Source organism: Leucopleurus acutus, assembly GCF_964270905.1.
Source record: "Leucopleurus acutus genome assembly, chromosome: 20".
Classification (NCBI taxonomy): Eukaryota; Metazoa; Chordata; class Mammalia; order Artiodactyla; family Delphinidae; genus Leucopleurus; species Leucopleurus acutus.
Genome location: NC_139162.1, coordinates 36,285,353 through 36,304,663, shown reverse-complemented (window position 1 = coordinate 36,304,663; position 19,311 = coordinate 36,285,353). Strand labels below are relative to the sequence as shown.

At 40.7% G+C, this 19,311-nt stretch overlaps 2 protein-coding genes across 5 annotated transcripts in view; one reads left to right on the top strand and one right to left on the bottom strand.

Annotated features, from left to right (window-relative positions):
- The window catches only part of ITFG1 (integrin alpha FG-GAP repeat containing 1), a 238,738-nt gene extending 235,298 nt beyond the window's left edge, over positions 1-3,440 (bottom strand). Inside the window, exons 1-2 of the mRNA XM_082863446.1 lie at positions 3,034-3,440; positions 1,264-1,336 (exon numbers count right to left, since the gene is read on the bottom strand). Coding sequence (XP_082719572.1) covers positions 1,264-1,336; positions 3,034-3,241 — 281 coding nt within the window. The 5' untranslated portion in view covers positions 3,242-3,440. The remainder of the gene's footprint in view (positions 1-1,263; positions 1,337-3,033) is intronic.
- Positions 3,441-3,523: 83 nt separating this feature from the next.
- PHKB (phosphorylase kinase regulatory subunit beta) overlaps positions 3,524-19,311 on the top strand; it is a 213,028-nt gene continuing 197,240 nt past the window's right edge. For 3 of the 4 annotated variants that reach the window (XM_082863438.1, XM_082863441.1, XM_082863440.1), the window contains exon 1: positions 3,524-3,617. In XM_082863438.1, the coding sequence (XP_082719564.1) occupies positions 3,551-3,617 (67 nt within the window). In that variant the 5' untranslated portion in view covers positions 3,524-3,550. Of the gene's footprint in view, positions 3,618-5,824; positions 5,938-19,311 lie in introns of all 4 variants that reach the window. The other variant, XM_082863439.1, reaches the window with a different exon arrangement.

Below are 19,311 nucleotides of genomic sequence, written 5' to 3'. Positions count from 1 at the left end.
ACTCCAAGCATGCTGACATCCAGTATCAAGGAACATTTCTCAAAAGGGATAATCTGTTTATCCATCTGTAACTTTCCCCTCAACGCCTCAATGTTCTAACTCAAGGCCAATTTTTTTTTACATATGTCTGAGTTTAAGTTAAATATTGTAGAATCTGAGCACTCATTACCCAATATGGGGACTTCTTAAACTTTTTGCACAGTTTCCAAGTAATCTCTGATCTTTCTACATACCAATTCATCCTGCACATGGTTAACGAGTAAATCAAATCAATTTAAAATACCGTTTTCACCACCTCTCCTTTAAACAAGAACCTGTAATGATTCCCCACTTTTCTCGGGATTGAGGTCAATTCTTTCTGATACTTATGAAGGTTCCTAGTCTGCCCTGATCTCATCTTCCTAGTCCATAACTTTCCAAAGTATACCCTCCACTTCTGTCAGGCAAATCTTTCCACCTCCTCTTCACAACCTGCTGTGTTTACTACCATCTCTTGTTAATGCTGTGTCCTGAAACTTGAAAGCCCTCACCTAAATTTTACTTATCTTAAGGTCAAGCATAAGTCCCATAACTTTCTAGAAGCTTCCACTTTAGCCTGCACTGACTCATCTCTTCCTCCAGACAGTGATCAATCCTTGCTTCTTATAGTTTCAAAACTGTGTTGGCTCACTATCGATGATGGTCACTGTGCTTCATGCAATGCCAGTCATATAAAAAAAAAACATAACTATTATTTGAACATTTAAAAAATTCAGTTTGATTTGAATTTCCTCAAAATCAACCTGCGTCACCTAGCAGTCACCACCTATCAGTCAATAAATGAAAAATTAGAACAGAGTTCATTGACCCCAGTGCAAACTCCTCCCTCAGACCACCAAGGACAAAGTTGACCTGATGAGCTTGTGACTGAGCTGCTCTCACAGGCACACTCAGGATGAGGGACAATCCACTCAGGATGAGGGACAATCCCCAAGACATTCAAGAAAACATATCAGATTGCAAGGGACTGAAAGGTGTTTATGTAGGAACAGACCCGGTTCCACTCAAAATTATTTATTTATTTTTTAAAGCAAATCATTTTTAAACTTTGGTATGCTCACTAATTTTCCTAACAAATTACTTGCTTCATACCTCATAACTAGTGATTTTGTACCACAACACCACTTCAGAGTAAAATTGATTTCAAAGACAATCCAACTAGTTACTGCATATCTATTATTACACTAATGACTGTTTCACAGAAACAAATACATTTGTACTTACTTCAAGGATACCTTTACTTTGGGTTTAAAATAGGGTGCGTTCTGGTCTGCCAAAAAGACGATTAAATCATTTCCTAAAAGAAGCGAGTATACATTAGAAAAATGATTCCCAGTGAAACATACGATTAGTGGTTACAAGAAGCTTTCTGGGCACTGTTTTCGATAAGAAAACTTTTATTTTACTCCAGTTCGTCTGCCCTCTCAAGGTTGGTCCTATTAGACTAATGGAATGGAGATTCCTAACAGTATATCACAAATTCAATATTCAAAGCAGCAGGGAAACTAGAAGGATGAACAAGGAAAAATGTAGTTGGTCAAGGCAAATTGAAGCCAATGGCTTCTGCCAGGAGTCAGACTGATTGACTTAAAGGAAGCATATAAAGAATATGCTTTATAACTATACTACGTGTTAAGTCTTGTCTTCCTCAAACCTAACAACTCAGCCTCTTATAAGGCTGTTTAGTCCATTGCACAGATGCAAAACACCAAGGACACAGAAACTCCTACTGTGGGTATCTGACTAGTAACTAGGACATGATGTCATAGTTAAGCAGAAAAAGCTGCATCATCCAAGACTACCCTCTTGTGTCTCCTACAGAACCATCCCCCAGGTTGATGCATTTCTGGAGTTCAATGAGCACTCATTGGATCAGATTTTTGAAATTGTTTAGTCAAACACAGGGCATCTTTAAAGGGGAGAATCTCTGTCTCCAGTTTGGGTTGAGTGGCTATAGGTTAGGCAGTATACACCCTTCTTGCAGTACATGGAGTCATACAAAGATGGGAAAATACCCAAGGTCCACAAGAGGCTCTGGAGTCCTGACAAGGACTCCAAGAGATCTGGGCCAAGATCTTGTCAGTCAAACTCTATGAGTGCTTCACTTCCTTCTTTCACAGCCTTGACCTTAAACAGTGCCTGCTTTGTGGGTACTAGAGAATACTAAGACCCTCTAATGCCCATTGTCAGCATCAAGATTTACAAAAAAAAGTTTGTTTAGTGATGGTTAAAGCCAAGAACTCCCAAGAACCTCAAGCTGGAAAAGAAAACAGAGATTTGGAAGACTAGGGTGGTGGCCAAAGCAAGGAAGTCTTTTGCACACAAAAGACTAGGACAGCCCAGAAGGGAGAAAAACCTGCAGTTTGAGAACCCTTTTCCAAGGAGACACTGGCTTTATTAGTAGTGCCTGTGAAATACTTGTGAGAATTGTGGAGTGTTTAGGCCCTTGGGAAGGAACAGTAGTTTCCAAGAAAGCTGGGACCCTGACAAAGGGAGGGGAGGGTGAACAAGGTAACTGAAGAGGGAGGGAGAAGTCCTCTACGAGAGGAAATTGTCAAGTCGCACGTTTTCCAGTTCATCAAAGGGGAAGGGAGACTGGAGGAAATACAGCATACAGGAATGAAGGGACCTTGGGAGGGAACGTAAAGGCAAGCTACAAAGACTACTGGGAATCAGGAAGGACTTTGCAAGGTGATTCCATGAGAAGGGCGGGGTGCGTGAGTGACGGCCGCGGTCGTGTCAGGAAAAAAACCCAAAAAACCGGGGTGTTTCCAGTGCTTGCGGGGGTGGATCAAACGGTGGAGGGGTCAGGCCAGGACCTGGGTTTGGAAAAGATGGGGAAAAAAAGGCAAGCTGCAAGGATGCTGGAAATAAAGGGGGAGAGGGCTGGGAGAGAAGGGCCGGGAAATGCAGGAGGACCGGGAATCCGGGCAAGGGGTGTGGGGAACACTGGGAGGGGCACGCGAACAGAGGGAGGGCCGGGCAAGCACTGACTTTCCCGCAGCACGAAGAGGTCCGTCTGCTTGTCAGAGTTGAGGTCTCCGAAGGCCGCCAGGGTGCCCCAGGCCTCGGCCCCAAAGAGCTCGGCCGTGACGTTGTGCAGTGCCCGCGCCGGGACCGGCCCGACTCCCAGCAGCGCGAGGCCCCCAAGCAGCGGCGCCAGCAACACCCAGGAGCCCAGCAGCCGGCCTACCGCCGCCATGGCAGCCCCTCGGCCCCCGCCCGCCGGCCCACTGCTGCGCTTGACGGCAGCCGGAAAGCACCGTGCCGCCGGCCGAGAGAGAAAGAGCGTAGCCCAGACGCCCGTACGACCGCGGCCAGGCCCCGTCTCACTCTCCCGTAGGGCTGCCCCCCTGACGCTCGGGAGGCCGCGAAGCTAGGTTGAAGCTCGCCCTCGCGCTCACTTCCGGCCGGTGCGCCTCCCGACAGTGTCGCGCGGGGGGGCGGGGCCGGCCGGGAGGAGCTGACAGGCGGCCCCGGGGGCGGTGGCCAAGACGGCGGCCGGAGCGCGATGGCGGGGCTCGTGGCCGAAGTGAGCTGGAAGCTCTTGGAGCGAAGAGCCCGGAACAAGCGCTCAGGTTTGGCTGGCTGGGGCGCCACCCCTTTCCCCCGCACCGTAGAGGGTACTCCCCCTCAAGAGCCTTGGGCAGGAGGCAGATGGGGGTCCTGGAATGAACCTGTGTCCGCGTGTTTCCCCTTAGAAAGCAGACGGTGGTCCCTGACTTCCTCTTGATGTCTTTCCCTATTAGGTGGTGGTCCCACCTTTGCTCCGTTTTGCTTCCCCAACTATATTTCGTGTGTGTTCCCTCTCGAAAAGTAGGTGGTGGTGCCGACTTCTCCTGGAGTCTTCTTAGAAATCAGGCGGTGGCCACATTCCCGGGAGTCCCCTCCCTGTCTGTATTCCTCCCCTCATTTTTACATATGACTAGGGTCTGGTCCTAGAAAACTGGCGGCTGCTTGTTGCCTTATTTCGTATCTCCTTTTCACATTACAAGTTCCGAGATCTAGCCAGTTATCTATGTGGCAGAAATTGAGGGAGACCGGGTCTCAGGCCACGAAGGGGGTCACGGTGAGCATAGTTAGGACTCAGAAGGAAGTGGGCCCCTTCCCTGGGCAAGTGGCCCCAGGACGCCTAGTTCCCAGTTGTGGCTCCCAAACCCGAGGCCACCTAGGTCAGAAGACGCTGCGCAGGCAGTTATAGTAGTTACAGTGTCCTGAGCTGACTTGTTCAAATTGCAGAGTCACATTTTGAAGTTAGCACTTGTGGCTGATAACTCATCTGACAGCCAGGATTGAAACTTCTCTTATTCCTGGCTGGCTGGATGTAATCTCGAGCTAAAAAGTGTTCCTGTAAACAGGAAAGATGGTGGAATGACAAGTCTTCATCTAAGAATCTTCCCTTTTGAAGGCTTGTTGTTACTATATAAATTAGTGTTGGGAGATGATAATGTCAAAGTCGATAATCTGATAACATTGAAAGACATAGTCCTAGGAAAACTAATTATGCATTTGCATTGGTATTAAGGGTTTTGTTTTTTTCCCCTCAGCTAATACTACCCCATTATATTTTGGCTTTTCCCATTCATGAAGTTCTTAGTTGTTGTGCAGACAACAGAGTTCTTAGCAGTCTTTTTTTTTTTTTTTTTGAAGAAAGTAATTTCATAAATCATACGGGAGAAATCCACCCAATCTTTGTTGCTTATTCCATTCTGTTTTCAAAACCTTAAAAATAGTTGTGCACTTATTTACTTAGGGTTATAGCAAAACTACCATATGAGAGAATTTTTCAAAAACTAGTCCTTAGTACATTTTAGTGTTAGTACAGTTACTTAGAATAGTCACGTCTATTTCTGTTTCACACTTTTCCTCAAACTTTTTGTGTCATACTGAAGTATTGAGTTGACCACTAACAGTGAGTCTATCTGGGCTATAAAAAGGGTTATTGAGTTGATAATTTCCTGTCAAAGAGAATAACTGGAGTTTTCTTACAGGAAACTGAGCTCTACCCTCAACATATACTTTTACAGCATTTCTCTTTTCCTCTAATAAACGTATAGGGTTTATTTTCTTCTCCAGTCTTAATTTCTTCTGAACTGCATGTCATAACAGTAAGCTTTGAAAACCTACCTTCTCTTTCTTTACTGAGAAAAAAAAAATCAAATTTTATTTAACTATTGTTGAATGCAGTCACTTAAATCCAGTTTCATGTACAAGGTAGTTGAGTGTATTGTATAAACGTGGGATGTTCCTATATGTTTACATCATAGCAATAAAAGAGATACCATTTGAAGTCATCCCTCCAAATTAGTTGAGGTTTCAGATTCTTCTGATAGCTGTGACGTGTAGACTATAAACTTTCTTTAGTGAATCATTGACTTCCTGTGTCATTAAAAGCAATCACCCTGATTCTGTTTGTTACTTTTAGAGGAGTATATAAAGTGAGTTTTGTTTGAAACTTGGACTAACCTGACTATGATATAGATGCCACTGCAAGGTTCTGAGCATTGTTACATAGTAGCATAATCACTTCACTGCTCAATAGAGCTACTGGATGCTACTCTTATGTAATGTTTAATAAGTGGCCATTATATATTTCCTGCCTCATCCATATAAGCAAATGTAACTTACCAAAGCAAAGAAAATCTAATTTTCAAGTCATAAAAGAGAAAATAAAATTATAATGAACCTCAATTATTGCCTTTGTTGCACACCGCATCATGTTAATAACTGCTCACACTGCTTTCAATTAATCTAATGCTGATTGCTTCTAACCTTCACTAAACAGTTTTGAAAATTGCTGTAGTTTAGCCTGCGATGCTTATGATTAGAGTCAACAATTTGAAATGGCCAGCTCACCTGATGCAGTCGTCTCTTCTCCACCAGCTTTCTTAAGGTCTGGTAAGTGTGTAGACCCCAAAAGGGTCACTTGGTAATTTTAAATAACTTTGTTTCTGAAGGTTGATGTCACCATATGATATTATTTTGGTTTTATTTCCTCTTTGGTGGGCCCAAGTCTGAGCACCATTTCTGTTATTGTTGGGCCTAAGTTTGCACTGTATGGTGAATGTAGTCTGTGGTGTGAGAAGCATGAGAAATGCAGAGTGGAGCCCCTGTCTTGACACTAGCTCTGTTTGACCAGGGGCAATTCCTCAGTATCTGGGAGCCTTAATTATCACCTGGGTAGTTAAAACGCTTCTTCAATAATTTTTGTCTTTTTGCATAACAGAGTAACTCTTATAAAGTAGAAAAATTTGGTCAGCGTCCCAATTATTTTCTCTTCATCAACTCCTTGTGAAGTAGGTATTTTTATATGTATTTTCATAGACAGGAAAGGGAAGCCCACAGAGATGAAGCAAGTTGCCCCAGGTTCTGAGACTATTATGTTTCAAGGCCATGTGCTTTGCCTTTCATCCCATGGCTTCCTGGTGTAAGGACTGGAGGAGGTGTTGGTGCAGTGACTGTCAGGTTGGTGAGACCCTTTGCAAGCTGGGTGAAAGCTGTGGAATTGCTCTCCAGATGAGTGCCCTGGGTCTTGAAAACAATTTGGAAGAAGTCCATGCATCCAGGAAAGACCATATATGGATTCCCATTAGGAACACAGGCCTTTGAATGTATCTGGAAGAGAAGGGCTTTGTTAAGTGGCCATAGAGCTGAAATGAAGACTGAAGTCTTTATAGCTTTTTTCTGTGGGTTGTGACCCACCTTGGGCCATTTAAAACCTGTTTTGTGTGTGAACACTGGCAAAAGCCTCTTGGCAAGAGGCTGCTTTGTCTTTAGTGTGCCTTAAGCAGAATATTCAAGCCTCAGGACTCATTACTGTGAGATGACTCAATCAAAACAGTGGCAGTGAAAAATTCTTTCTTTTTGGTTTCACCATAGCCTTTCAGAGGTGGTTCCCCTACCGTTTATTTCCATTTGTATTTCAAGCCCTGTTTTGGCAAGATGGAGGGGAAAAATCTTGAAGAAAAGAAATAGGAAATAGCTTACGGAAGAGTCACAAACAGGAGAAAACAAAGCTTATACTTTAAGAAACAATAATGATCCATGTCTTTAGTTGTCATCTGCCAAATGACAAAATAGTATATTATATGTAACATTGCCAATTGATTTTTGATTTAATCTTTGAACTAAGAGAACAAGAGGACATGTATCTTTGAACTGTGCTTTTTTTTAAGCATCAGGCTCTCGTTTTCATCTTGGCTTTCTTAATAAGGGCTTGATGGGTTTTCAGCACTGACAAAGTCCTTCAGCAGTTATTGGGAAATAGAATGCTAAAGGTATGCTTTTTTATGCATCAATAGTCCCGAAAATTTCAAAACCTAAGAACTGTGCTTAACATTACATAGAGTGTTTAAAACCATATACAAGAAGTTTTTCCAGTACCATATTATTAAATCAAAATAGAATGCACCAAGAAACTAAATAGGAAAATACCAAACTTAATCGTTATAAGCCATTTAAAAGATGGATTCCTCATAAATTACTTTCAGTATAGACACTTGGGGTTCATCTAACCAAAACTTAGTGATAACTATAAAGAAATAAAACTATTATCTGTTAAATAGAGTGGTTTGCATTTTAGTTTATTTACTAATGTAGAAATGCTTCATTTATGTTGGAAATGATTTGTTTTCTGCTATTGTAGTTCCTTGGACGTTATCATTGTGGGAGAGTGTATAATGGTGTGATTTCATTTAACAATCTTTAAAGAATGTCCTGGGTTTATAGCTGAGCTTTTCTTTGGTACCTTTGGCTAGAAACTATTTAACATTACCAAAAGTGAAAGCCAGTATCTTGATTTTGGAAAATTAATTTCTAATATACCCAGATTGTTTTATGCATTTTAACCCTCTTTATTCCTCTTGGATTTGTTTCTGCTATGTTTTTCTTTATTTCTACTCTTTATTGAATTTAGTGTGTCCTGCGTTTCCGTGTGTGCATGCCTGAGCTGTGCTCTGAATGCTAATGTGTCAGTATGTGCTGTGGTTGAATATACTTTCTTTTGTTTTAACTGCTTAAATCCAAAAAGAGATCTGGATGTCCAGGCTTTTCTTTAAAGAGCCTTGGGGTAAAACCTATCGGCCAATGAATTTATAGGCAAATTCCACAACCAAAATGAATTAACTAATTATTTGGGAAGGAGTGTAGCATCCAGTAACTTAGATGGCTTCCATTTCTCATTTGACTACTGCAGTTATATTTTAGATTAGCAGAGTTGATCAGCTAGAGCAATGACATTGACATTACAAGTTCAATTATTTGTAGTAATTGCTATGGCATTTTGTGATGAGGTAAAAAATGTCATGGCATTTTTACTTTTATTCTTAGATGATAAGATAATTTAAAAAATTATTCCTTAAAATGAATCATTGGCTTATCTCTATCTTGGCTCTGTAAGTTTATCAGTATCTCAGTGAGTTTATCCGCATGTGACTTGAGTTTTTTTCTTTATTTATTTCTTTTTAGGTTTTTTGATTAATTTGATTTGATTTATTTGATTTGATAGGCATATCAATAGCTGGTAAAGTTTTTTTTTTTTACAATTTGGGAGAGGAAGTTTTAGTAAATAGTTCTTTTTTTTTTTTAACATCTTTATTGGGGTATAATTGCTTTACAATGGTGTGTTAGTTTCTACTTTATAACAAAGTGAATCAGTTATACATACATTCCCATATCTCTTCCCTCTTGCGTCTCCCTCCCTCACACCCTCCCTATCCCACCCCTCCAGGCTGTCACAAAGCACCAAGCGAATATCCCTGTGCCATGCGGCTGCTTCCAACTAGCTATCTACCTTACTACCTTTGTTAGTGTGTATATGTCCATGACTCTCTCTCGCCCTGTCACAGCTCACCCTTCCCCCTCCCCATAACCTCACCGTTCTCTAGGAGGTCTGCGTCTTTATTCCTGCCTTACCCCTAGGTTCTTCATGACATTTTTTTTTTCTTAAATTCCATATATATGTGTTAGCATACAGTATTTGTCTTTTTCTTTCTGACTTACTTCACTGTGTATGACAGACTCTAGGTCTATCCACCTCATTACAAATAGCTCAATTTCGTTTCTTTTCATGGCTGAGTAATATTCCATTGTATATATGTGCCACATCTTCTTTATCCATTCATCAGATGATGGGCACTTAGGTTGTTTCCATGTCCGGGCTATTGTAAATAGAGCTGCAATGAACATTTTGGTACATGACTCTTTTGAATTTTGGTTTTCTCAGGGTATATGCCCAGTAGTGGGATTGCTGGGTCATATGGTAGTTCTATTTGTAGCTTTTTAAGGAACCTCCATACTGTTCTCCATAGTGGCTGAACCAATTCACATTCCCACCAGCAGTGCAAGAGGGTTCCCTTTTCTCCACACCCTCTCCAGCATTTATTGTTTGTAGATTTTTTGATGATGGCCATTCTGACTGGTGTGAGATGATATCTCATTGTAGTTTTGATTTGTATTTCTCTAATGATTAATGATGTTGAGCATTCTTTCATGTGTTTGTTTGCAGTCTGTATATCTTCTTTGGAGAAATGTCTATTTAGGTCTTCTGCCCATTTTTGGATTGGGTTGTTTGTTCTTTTGTTATTGAGCTGCATGAGCTGCTTGTAAATTTTGGAGATTAATCCTCTGTCGGTTACTTCGTTTGCAAATATTTTCTCCCATTCTGAGGGGTGTCTTTTGGTCTTGTTTATGGTTTCCTTTGCTGTGCAAAAGCTTTGAAGTTTCATTAGGTCCCATTTGTTTATTTTTGTTTTTATTTCTATTACTCTAGGAGGTGGGTCAGAAAGGATCTTGCTGTGATTTATGTCATAGAGTGTTCTGCCTATGTTTTCCTCTAAGAGTTTGATAGTTTCTGGCCTTATATTTAGGTCTTTAATCCATTTTGAGCTTATTTTTGTGTATGGTGTTAGGGAGTGATCTAATCTCATACTTTTACATGTATCTGTCCAGTTTTCCCAGCACCACTTATTGAAGAGGCTGTCCTTTCTCCACTGTACATTCCTGCCACCTTTATCAAAGATAAGGTGTCCATATGTGCATGGGTTTATCTCTGCCATTGATCTATCTTTCTGTTTTTGTGCCAGTACCATACCGTCTTGATAACTGTAGCTTTGTAGTATAGTCTGAAGTCAGGGAGCCTGATTCCTCCAGTTCCTTTTTTCGTTCTCAAGATTGCTTTGGCTATTCGGGGTCTTTTGTGTTTCCATACAAATTGCAAAATTTTTTGTTCTAGTTCTGTGAAAAATGCCAGTGGTAGTTTGATAGGGATTGCATTGAATCTATAGATTGCTTTGGGTAGTAGAGTCATTTTCACAATGTTGATTCTTCCAATCCAAGAACATGGTATATCTCTCCATCTATTTGTATCATCTTTAATTTCTTTCATCAGTGTCTTATAATTTTCTGCATACAGGTCTTTTGTCTCCTTAGGTAGGTTTATTCCTAGATATTTTATTCTTTTTGTTGCAATGGTAAATGGGAGTGTTTTCTTGATTTCACTTCCAGATTTTTCATCATTAGTATATAGGAATGCCAGAGATTTCTGTGCATTAATTTTGTATCCTGCCACTTTACCAAATTCATTGATTAGCTCTAGTAGTTTTCTGGTAGCATCTTTAGGATTCTCTATGTATAGGATCATGTCATCTGCAAACAGTGACAGCTTTACTTCTTCTTTTCCGATTTGGATTCCTTTTATTTCCTTTTCTTCTCTGATTGCTGTGGCTAAAACTTCCAAAACTATGTTGAATAAGAGTGTTGAGAGTGGGCAACCTTGTCTTGTTCCTGATCTTAGTGGAAATGCTTTCAGTTTTTCACCATTGAGGATGATGTTTGCTGTGGGTTTGTCATATATGGCCTTTATTATGTTGAGGAAAGTTCCCTGTATGCCTACTTTCTGCAGGGTTTTTTCCATGAATGGGTGTTGAATTTTGTCGAAAGCTTTCTCTGTATCTATTGAGATGTTCATATGGTTTTTCTCCTTCAATTTGTTAATATGGTGTATCACGTTGATTGGTTTGCGTATATTGATGAATCCTTGCATTCCTGGAATAAACCCCACTTGATCATGGTGTATGATCCTTTTAATGTGCTGTTGGATCCTGTTTGCTAGTATTTTGTTTAGGATTTTTGCATCTATGTTCATCAGTGTTACTGGCCTGTAGTTTTCTTTCTTTGTGACATCCTTGTCTGGTTTTGGTATCAGGGTGATGGTGGCCTCATAGAATGAGTTGGGGAGTGTTCCTCCCTCTGCTATATTTTGGAAGAGTTTGAGAAGGATAGGTGTTAGCTCTTCTCTAAATGTTTGATAGAATTCTCCTGTGAAGCCATCGGGTCCTGGGCTTTTGTTTGTTGGAAGATTTTTAATCACAGTTTCAATTTCAGTGATTGTGATTGGTCTGTACATATTTTCTATTTCTTCCTGGTTCAGTCTCGGCAGGTTGTGCCTTTCTAAGAATTTGTCCATTTCTTCCAGGTTGTCCATTTTATTGGCATAGAGTTGCTTGTAGTAATCTCTCATGATCCTTTGTATTTCTGCAGTGTCAGTTGTTACTTCTTCTTTTTCTTTTCTAATTCTATTGATTTGAGTCTTCTCCCTTTTTTCCTTGATGAGTCTGGCTAATGGTTTATCAATTTTGTTTATCTTCTCAAAGAACCAGCTTTTAGTTTTATTGATCTTTGCTATCATTTCCTTCATTTCTTTTTCATTTATTTCTGATCTGATCTTTATGATTTCTTTCCTTCTGCTAACTTTGGGGTTTTTTTGTTCTTCTTTCTCTAATTGCTTTAGGTGCAAGGTTAGGTTGTTTCTTCAAGATGTTTCCTGTTTCTTAAGGTAGGATTGTATTGCTATAAACTTCCGTCTTAGAACTGCTTTTGCTGCATCCCACAGGTTTTGGGTCGTCGTGTCTCCATTGTCATTTGTTTCTAGGTATTTTTTGATTTCCTCTTTGATTTCTTCAGTGATCACTTCGTTATTAAGTAGTGTATTGTTTGGCCTCCATGTGTTTGTGGTTTTTACAGATCTTTTCCAGTAATCGATATCTATTCTCATAGCGTTGTGGTCGGAAAAGATACTTGATACGATTTCAATTTTCTTAAATTTACCAAGGCTTGATTTGTGACCCAAGATATGATCTATCCTGGAGAGCCTTCCATGAGCATTTGAGGAAAATGTGTATTCTGTTGTTTTTGGATGGAATGTCCTATAAATATCAGTTAAGTCCATCTTGTTTAATGTATCATTTAAAGCTTGTGTTTCCTTATTTATTTTCAGTTTGGATGATCTGTTCATTGGTGAAAGTGGGGTGTTAAAGTCCCCTACCTTGATTGTGTTACTGTTGATTTCCCCTTTTATGGCTGTTAGTATTTGCCTTATGTGCTCTTATGTTGGGTGCGTAAATATTTACAATTGTTGTATCTTCTTCTTGGGTAGATCCCTTGATCATTATGTAGTGTCCTCCTTTGTCTCTTGTAATAGTCTTTATTTTAAAGTCTGTTTTGTCTGATATGAGAATTGCTACTCCAGCTTTCTTCTGATTTCCATTTGCATGGAATATCTTTTTCCATCCTCTCACTTTCAGTCTGTATGTGTCCCTAGGTCTGAAGTGGGTCTCTTGTAGACAGCATATATATGGGTCTTGTTTTTGTATCCATTCAGCCAGTCTGTGTCTTTTGGTGGGAGCATTTAGTCCATTTACATTTAAGGTAATTATTGATATGTATGTTCCTATTCCCATTTTCTTAATTGTTTTGGGTTTGTTATTGTAGGTCTTTTCCTTGCCTTGTGTTTCTTGCCTAGAGAAGTTCCTTTAGCATTTGTTGTAAAGCTAGTTTGGTGGTGCTGAACTCTCTCAGCTTTTGCTTGTCTGTAAAGGTTTTAATTTCTCCATCAAATCTGAATTAGATTCTTGCTGGGTAGAGTAATCTTGGTTGTAGGTTTTTCTCTTTCATCACTTTAAATATGTCCTGCCACTCCCTTCTGGCTTGCAGAGTTTCTGCTGAAAGATCACCCATTAACCTTATGGGAATTCCCTTGTGTGTTATTTGTTGTTTATCCCTTGCTTCTTTTAATATGTTTTCTTTGTATTTAATTTTTCATAGTTTCATTAATATGGGTCTTGGCGTGTTTCTCCTTTGATTTATCCTGTATGGGACTCTCTGTGCTTCCTGGGCTTGATTAACTATTTCCTTTACCATATTCGGGAAGTTTTTACTATAATCTCTTTAAATATTTTCTCAGTCCCTTTATTTTTCTCTTCCTCTTCTGCGACCCCTATAATTTGAATGTTGGTGCATTGAATGTTATCCCAGAGGTCTCTGAGACTGTCCTCAGTTCTTTCATTCTTTTTTCTTTATTCTGCTCTGCAGTAGTTATTTCCACTATTTTATCTTCCAGGTCACTTATCCGTTCTTGTGCCTCAGTTATTCTGCTATTGATCCCTTCTAGAGTAGTTTTAATTTCATTTATTGTGTTGTTCATCGTTGCTTGTTTCATCTTTAGTTCTTCTAGGTCCTTGTTAAATGTTTCTTGCACTTTGTCTATTCTATTTCCAAGATTTTGGATCATCTTTACCATCATTATTCTGAATTCTTTTTCAGGTAACTGCCTATTCCCTCTTGGTTTGTTCGGTGTGGTGGGTTTTTATCTTGCTCCTTCATCTGCTGTGTGTTTTTCTGTCTTCTCATTTTGCTAATCTTACTGTGTTTGGTGTTTCCTTTTTGCAGGCTGCAGGTTCGTAGTTCCCGTTTGTTTTGGGTGTGCGTCCCCAATGGCTAAGGTTGTTTCAGTGGGTTGTGTAGGTTTCCTGGTGGAGGGGACTAGTGCCTGTGTTCTGTTGGATGAGGCTGGATGTTTTCTTTCTAGTGGCAGGTGCCCATCTGGTGGTGTGTTTTGAGGTGTTTGTAGCCTTATTATGATTTTAGGCAGCCTCTCTGCTAATGGGTGGGGTTGTGTTCCTGTCTTGCTAGTTGTTTGGCATAGGGTGTCTAGCACTGTAACTTGCTGGTCATTGAGTGAAGCTGCGTCTTGGCGTTGAGATGGAGATCTCTGGGAGATTTTCGCCATTTGATATTACGTGGAACTGGAGGCCTCTTGTGGACCAGTGTCCTGAAGTTGGCTCTCCCACCTCAGAGGCACAGCCCTGACTCCTGGTTGGAGCACCAAGAGCCTTTCATCCTCACGGCTCAGAAAAAAAGGAGAAAAAGAAGGAAAGAGAGAAAGAGAGAGAGAGTGAGTCAGGGAGGGAGGGAGGAAGGAAGAAAGAAAGAATAATAAAGTAAAGTAAAATAAAGTTATTAAAATAAAAAGTTAACAATTATTATTAAGAAAAAAAAGTTTTTTTTTTAAGTAAAAAGGAAGGAAAAAAACAGAAGCAAAAAAACAAGACATGGCCTGACAGAACCCTAGGGCAAATGGTGAAAGCAAAGCTATACAGACAAAGTCTCACACAGAAGCATACACAAAAACACTCACAAAAAGAACAGGGGGGCTTCCCTGGTGGCGCAGTGGTTGAGAGTCCGCCTGCCGATGCAGGGGACACGGGTTCGTGCCCCAGTCCGGGAAGATCCCACATGCCATGGAGCGGCTGGGCCCGTGAGCCATGGCTGCTGAGCCTGCGCGTCCGGAGCCTGTGCTCCGCAACGGGAGAGGCCACAACAGTGAGAGGCCCGTGTACAACAACAACAACAACAACAAAAGAGGAACAGGCAAAAAAATAATATATCTTGCTCTCAAAGACCAATTCCTTATTTTGGGATGATTCGTTGTCTATTCAGGTTTTCCAGAGATGCAGTGTACATCAAGTTCATTATGGAGCTTTAATCTGCTGCTTCTGAGGCTGCTGGGAGAGATTTCCCGTTCCTTTCTTTGTGCGCACAGCTCCCGGGTTTCAGCTTTGGATTTGGCCCCGCCTCTGTGTGTAGGTCGCCTGAGGGCATCTGTTCTTTACTTAGACAGGACGGGGTTAAAGGAGGAGCTGATTCGGGGGCTCTGGCTCACTCAGACCAGGGGCAGGGAGGGGTAGAGATGCGGGGCGAGCCTGCGGCGGCAGAGGCAGGCATGACATTGCACCAGCCTCAGGCGCGCAGTGCATTCTCCCAGGGAAGTTGTCCCTGGATCATGGAACCTTGGCAGTGGCAGGCTACACAGGCTCCTGGGAGGTTCGGCGTGGATAGTCACCTGTGCTTGCACACAGGCTTACTGGTGGATGGAGCAGCATCCTTAGCGTCTCACGCAGGTCTCTGGGGTCCGCACAGATAGCCGCAGCTCGTGCCTGCCTCTGGACGGACACGCCCGTCTCTCCTTTAAGCAGTGCTCTTAATCCCCTCTCCTCGCACACCAGGAAACAAAGAGGGAAGAAAACGTCTCTGGCCTCTTCGGCAGGTCCAGACATTTTCCTGGAGTCCCTCCCAGCTAGCCGTGGTGCACTAACCCCTTCAGGCTGTGTTCACGGCCGCCAGTCCTCTCCCTGCGATCCAACCAAAGCCGAGTCACAGCTCCCTGCCCGCGCCCACCCCTGCGGGTGAGCAGACAAGCCTTTCGGGCTGATGAGTGCTGGTCTGCACCAATCCTCTGTGTGGGAATCTCTCCACTTTGCCCTCCGCACCCCTGTTGCGGCGCTATCCTCCACGGCTCCGAAGCTTTCCTCCTCTGCCACCCGCCGTCTCTGCCCACGAAGGAGCTTCCTGGTGTGTGGAAACCTTTCCTCCTTCACTGCTCCCTACCACTGGTGCCTGTCCCGTCCCTATTCCTTTCTCTCTGTTTTTTTTTTTTGTTTTTTTCTTCTGCCCTACCCAGGTACGTGGGGAGTTTCTTTCCTTTTGGAAGATCTGAGGTCTTCTGCCAGCGTTCAGTGGGTGTTCTATAGGAGCAGTTACACGTGCAGATGTATTTCTGATATATCAGTGGGGAGGAAAGTGATCTCTGCATCTTACTCTTCTGCCATCTTCCTCAACTCCCCTCACCACTCGTATTCAACATAGTTTTGGAAGTTTTAGCCACAGCAGTTAGAAAAGAAAAAAAATAAAAGGAATCCAATTCAGAAAAGAAGAAGGAAAGCTGTTACTGTTTGCAGATGACATGATACTATACATAGAGAATCCTAAAGATGCTACCAGAAAACTAGTAGAGCTAATCATTGAATTTGGTTAAGTAGCAGGATACAAAATTAATGCACAGAAATCTCTGGCATTCCTATACACTAATGTTGAAAAATTTGAAAGTGAAATTAAGAAAACACTCCTATTTACCATTGCAACATAAAGAATAAAATATCTAGGAATAAACCTACCTAAGGAGACAAAAGACCTGTATGCAGAAAATTATAAGACACTGATGAAAGAAATTAAAGATGATACAAATAGATGGAGAGATATACCATGTTCTTGGATTGGAAGAATCAACATTGTGAAAATGACTCTACTACCCAAAGCAATCTACAGATTCAGTGCAATCCCTATCAAACTACCACTGGAATTTTTCACAGAACTAGAACAAAAAATTTCACAGTTTGTATGAAAACACAAAAGACCTCAAATAGACAAAGCAATCTTGAGAACGAAAAATGGAGCTGGAGGAATCAGGCTCCCTGACTTCAGACTATACTACAATGCTACAATAATCATGACTGTATAGTACTGGCACAAAAATAGATATATAGATCAATGGAACAGGATAGAAAGCACAGAGATAAACCCATGCACATATGGTCACTTTATCTTTGATAAAGGAGGCAAGAATATTCAGTGGAGAAAATACAGCCTCTTCAATAAGTGGTGCTGGGAAAACTGGACAGGTACATTTAAAAGTATGAGATTAGAACACTCCCTAACACCATACGCAAAAATAAACTCAAAATGGTTTAAAGACCTAAATGTAAGGCCAGACACTATCAAACTCTTAGCAGAAAACATAGGCAGAACACTCTATGACATAAATCACAGCAAGATCCTTCTTGACCCACCTCTTAGAGAAATGGAAATAAAAACAAAAATAAACAAATGGGACCTAATGAAACTTAAAAGCTTTTGCACAGCAAAGGAAACCATAAACAAGACCAAAAGACACCCCTCAGAATGGGAGAAAATATTTGCAAATGAAGCAACTGACAGAGGATTAATCTGCAAACTTTACAAGCAACTCATGCAGCTTAATAACAAACAAACAACCCAATCCAAAAATGGGCAGAAGACCTAAATAGACATTTCTCCAAAGAAGATATACAGATTGCCAACAAACACATGAAAGAATGCTCAACATCATTAATCATTAGAGAAATGCAAATCAAAACTACAATGAGATATCATCTCACACCGGTCTGAATGGCCATCATTAAAAAATCTAGAAACAATAAATGTGGAGAGGTTGTGGAGAAAAGGGAACACTCTTGCACAGTTGGTGGGAATGTAAATTGATACAGCCACTATGGAGAACAGTATGGGCGTTCCTTAAAAAAGTACAAATATAACTACCATACAACCGAGCAATCCCACTACTGGGCATATACGCAAGAAAACCGTAATTCAAAAAGAGTCATGTACCAGAATGGTCATTGCAGCTCTATTTACAATTGCTAGGACATGGAAACAACCTAAGTGTCCATCAACAGATGAATGGATAAAGAAGATGTGGCACATATATACATTGGAATATTTCTCAGCCATAAAAATAAACGAAATTGAGTTGTTTGTAGTAAGGTCGATGCACCTAGAGTCTGTCATACACAGTGAAATAAGTCAGAAAGAGAAAAAGAAATACAGTATGCTAACACATATATATGGAATAAGGAAAAAAAATAAAAGGTCATGAAGAACCTAGGGGTAAGACAGGAATAAAGACACAGACCTAATAGAGAATGGACTTGAGGATATGGGGAGGGGGAAGGGTAAGCTGTGACAAAGTAAGAGTGGCATGGACATATATACACTACCAAACGTAAATTAGGTAGCTAGTGGGAAGCAGCTGCATAGCACAGCGAGATTAGCTCGGTGGTTTGTCACCACCTAGAGAGGTGGGTTTTGGAGGGTGGGAGGGAGGGAGACACAAGAGGGAAGAGATATGGGAACATATGTATATGTATAACTGATTGCTTTGTTATAAAGTAGAAACTAACATACCATTGTAAAGCAATTATACTCCAATAAAGATGTTAAAAAACAAAACAAAACTAGTCATGCTAAAATACAATTGGATGGAATCAGATTAACCAGAATCTACCTCTCCTTTTAATCTATGTCGATTTCATTTTTGTCCGTAATCATTACAAGTCTAAAGAAATGGTTTTTGACAGTTTCCATGGAAGCTCCTGTTAGACAACAAGGAGAGCAGTCATTATTTTGCATATAGTTAGAAAAGATTTTTGGCTTATATTGGGTATGCTATATGGTTTCCTTCATGTAGGATGGAATTTTCAGGAGTGCTATGTAAATTGTATCCTGCTGGGAGCTCTGATGCCTTCTTACTGTGTCCTGCCCTGAAATCTTATATGTTTGAAGAAGTAGAAGCCCTATGATACGGCTTAACTCTCTTGGCATGAATCTTATTGACCTTAAAGTTTACTCTCTTTCTGTCATTCTCCTCAGCAAAGATGATGCTTCAGATTTTATAAGTGAAATGATTTCATGATTAGTACAATGGCTTGTCTCACTGCTTTAGACTGTTACAGAATACCACATTGTGCATTATAAAAGCTATTTTCTTCTTACTGTTTTCTTGATCTTCAGTCTTCTGTGAAGCCAGAGAAAGGGTAAGAGGAACTCCCCAGTATTCCTGATTCTGATCTAGTTGCCTGCTGAAAATTTTCATATGGGTATATATATTGAGCATCTCAAATGTAACCTGGCCCAAACAGAACTGTTATTTTCTAATCCTATTCCTACCCTAAATATATGCCTCTGTAAATCTTTTCCATCTCAGTAAACTAAAGCATATTCTTCCAGTGTTCAAGCTAAAAATATAGGAACCTCTATACTCTTTGCCATAGTGGCTAAATATATGCCTCTGTAAATCTTTTCCATCTCAGTAAACTAAAGCATATTCTTCCAGTGCTCAAGCTAAAAATATGGAGGTCATTACTCATTCCTTTACTCTTTTTATTCAGTTCAATTGTAAATTTTTTCTATTCCAGTTTCAAAAACATATACAGAAATCTGCCTATTTTTCTCCAGCTGTGCTCCTAGCTCCATAGTCTAAACCACTTTCATCTCTGATCTAAACTACTGAAATAGCCTGGTTTCCTGTCTTCATCTTCTTGCCTCACTGCAATCTGTTCTCTA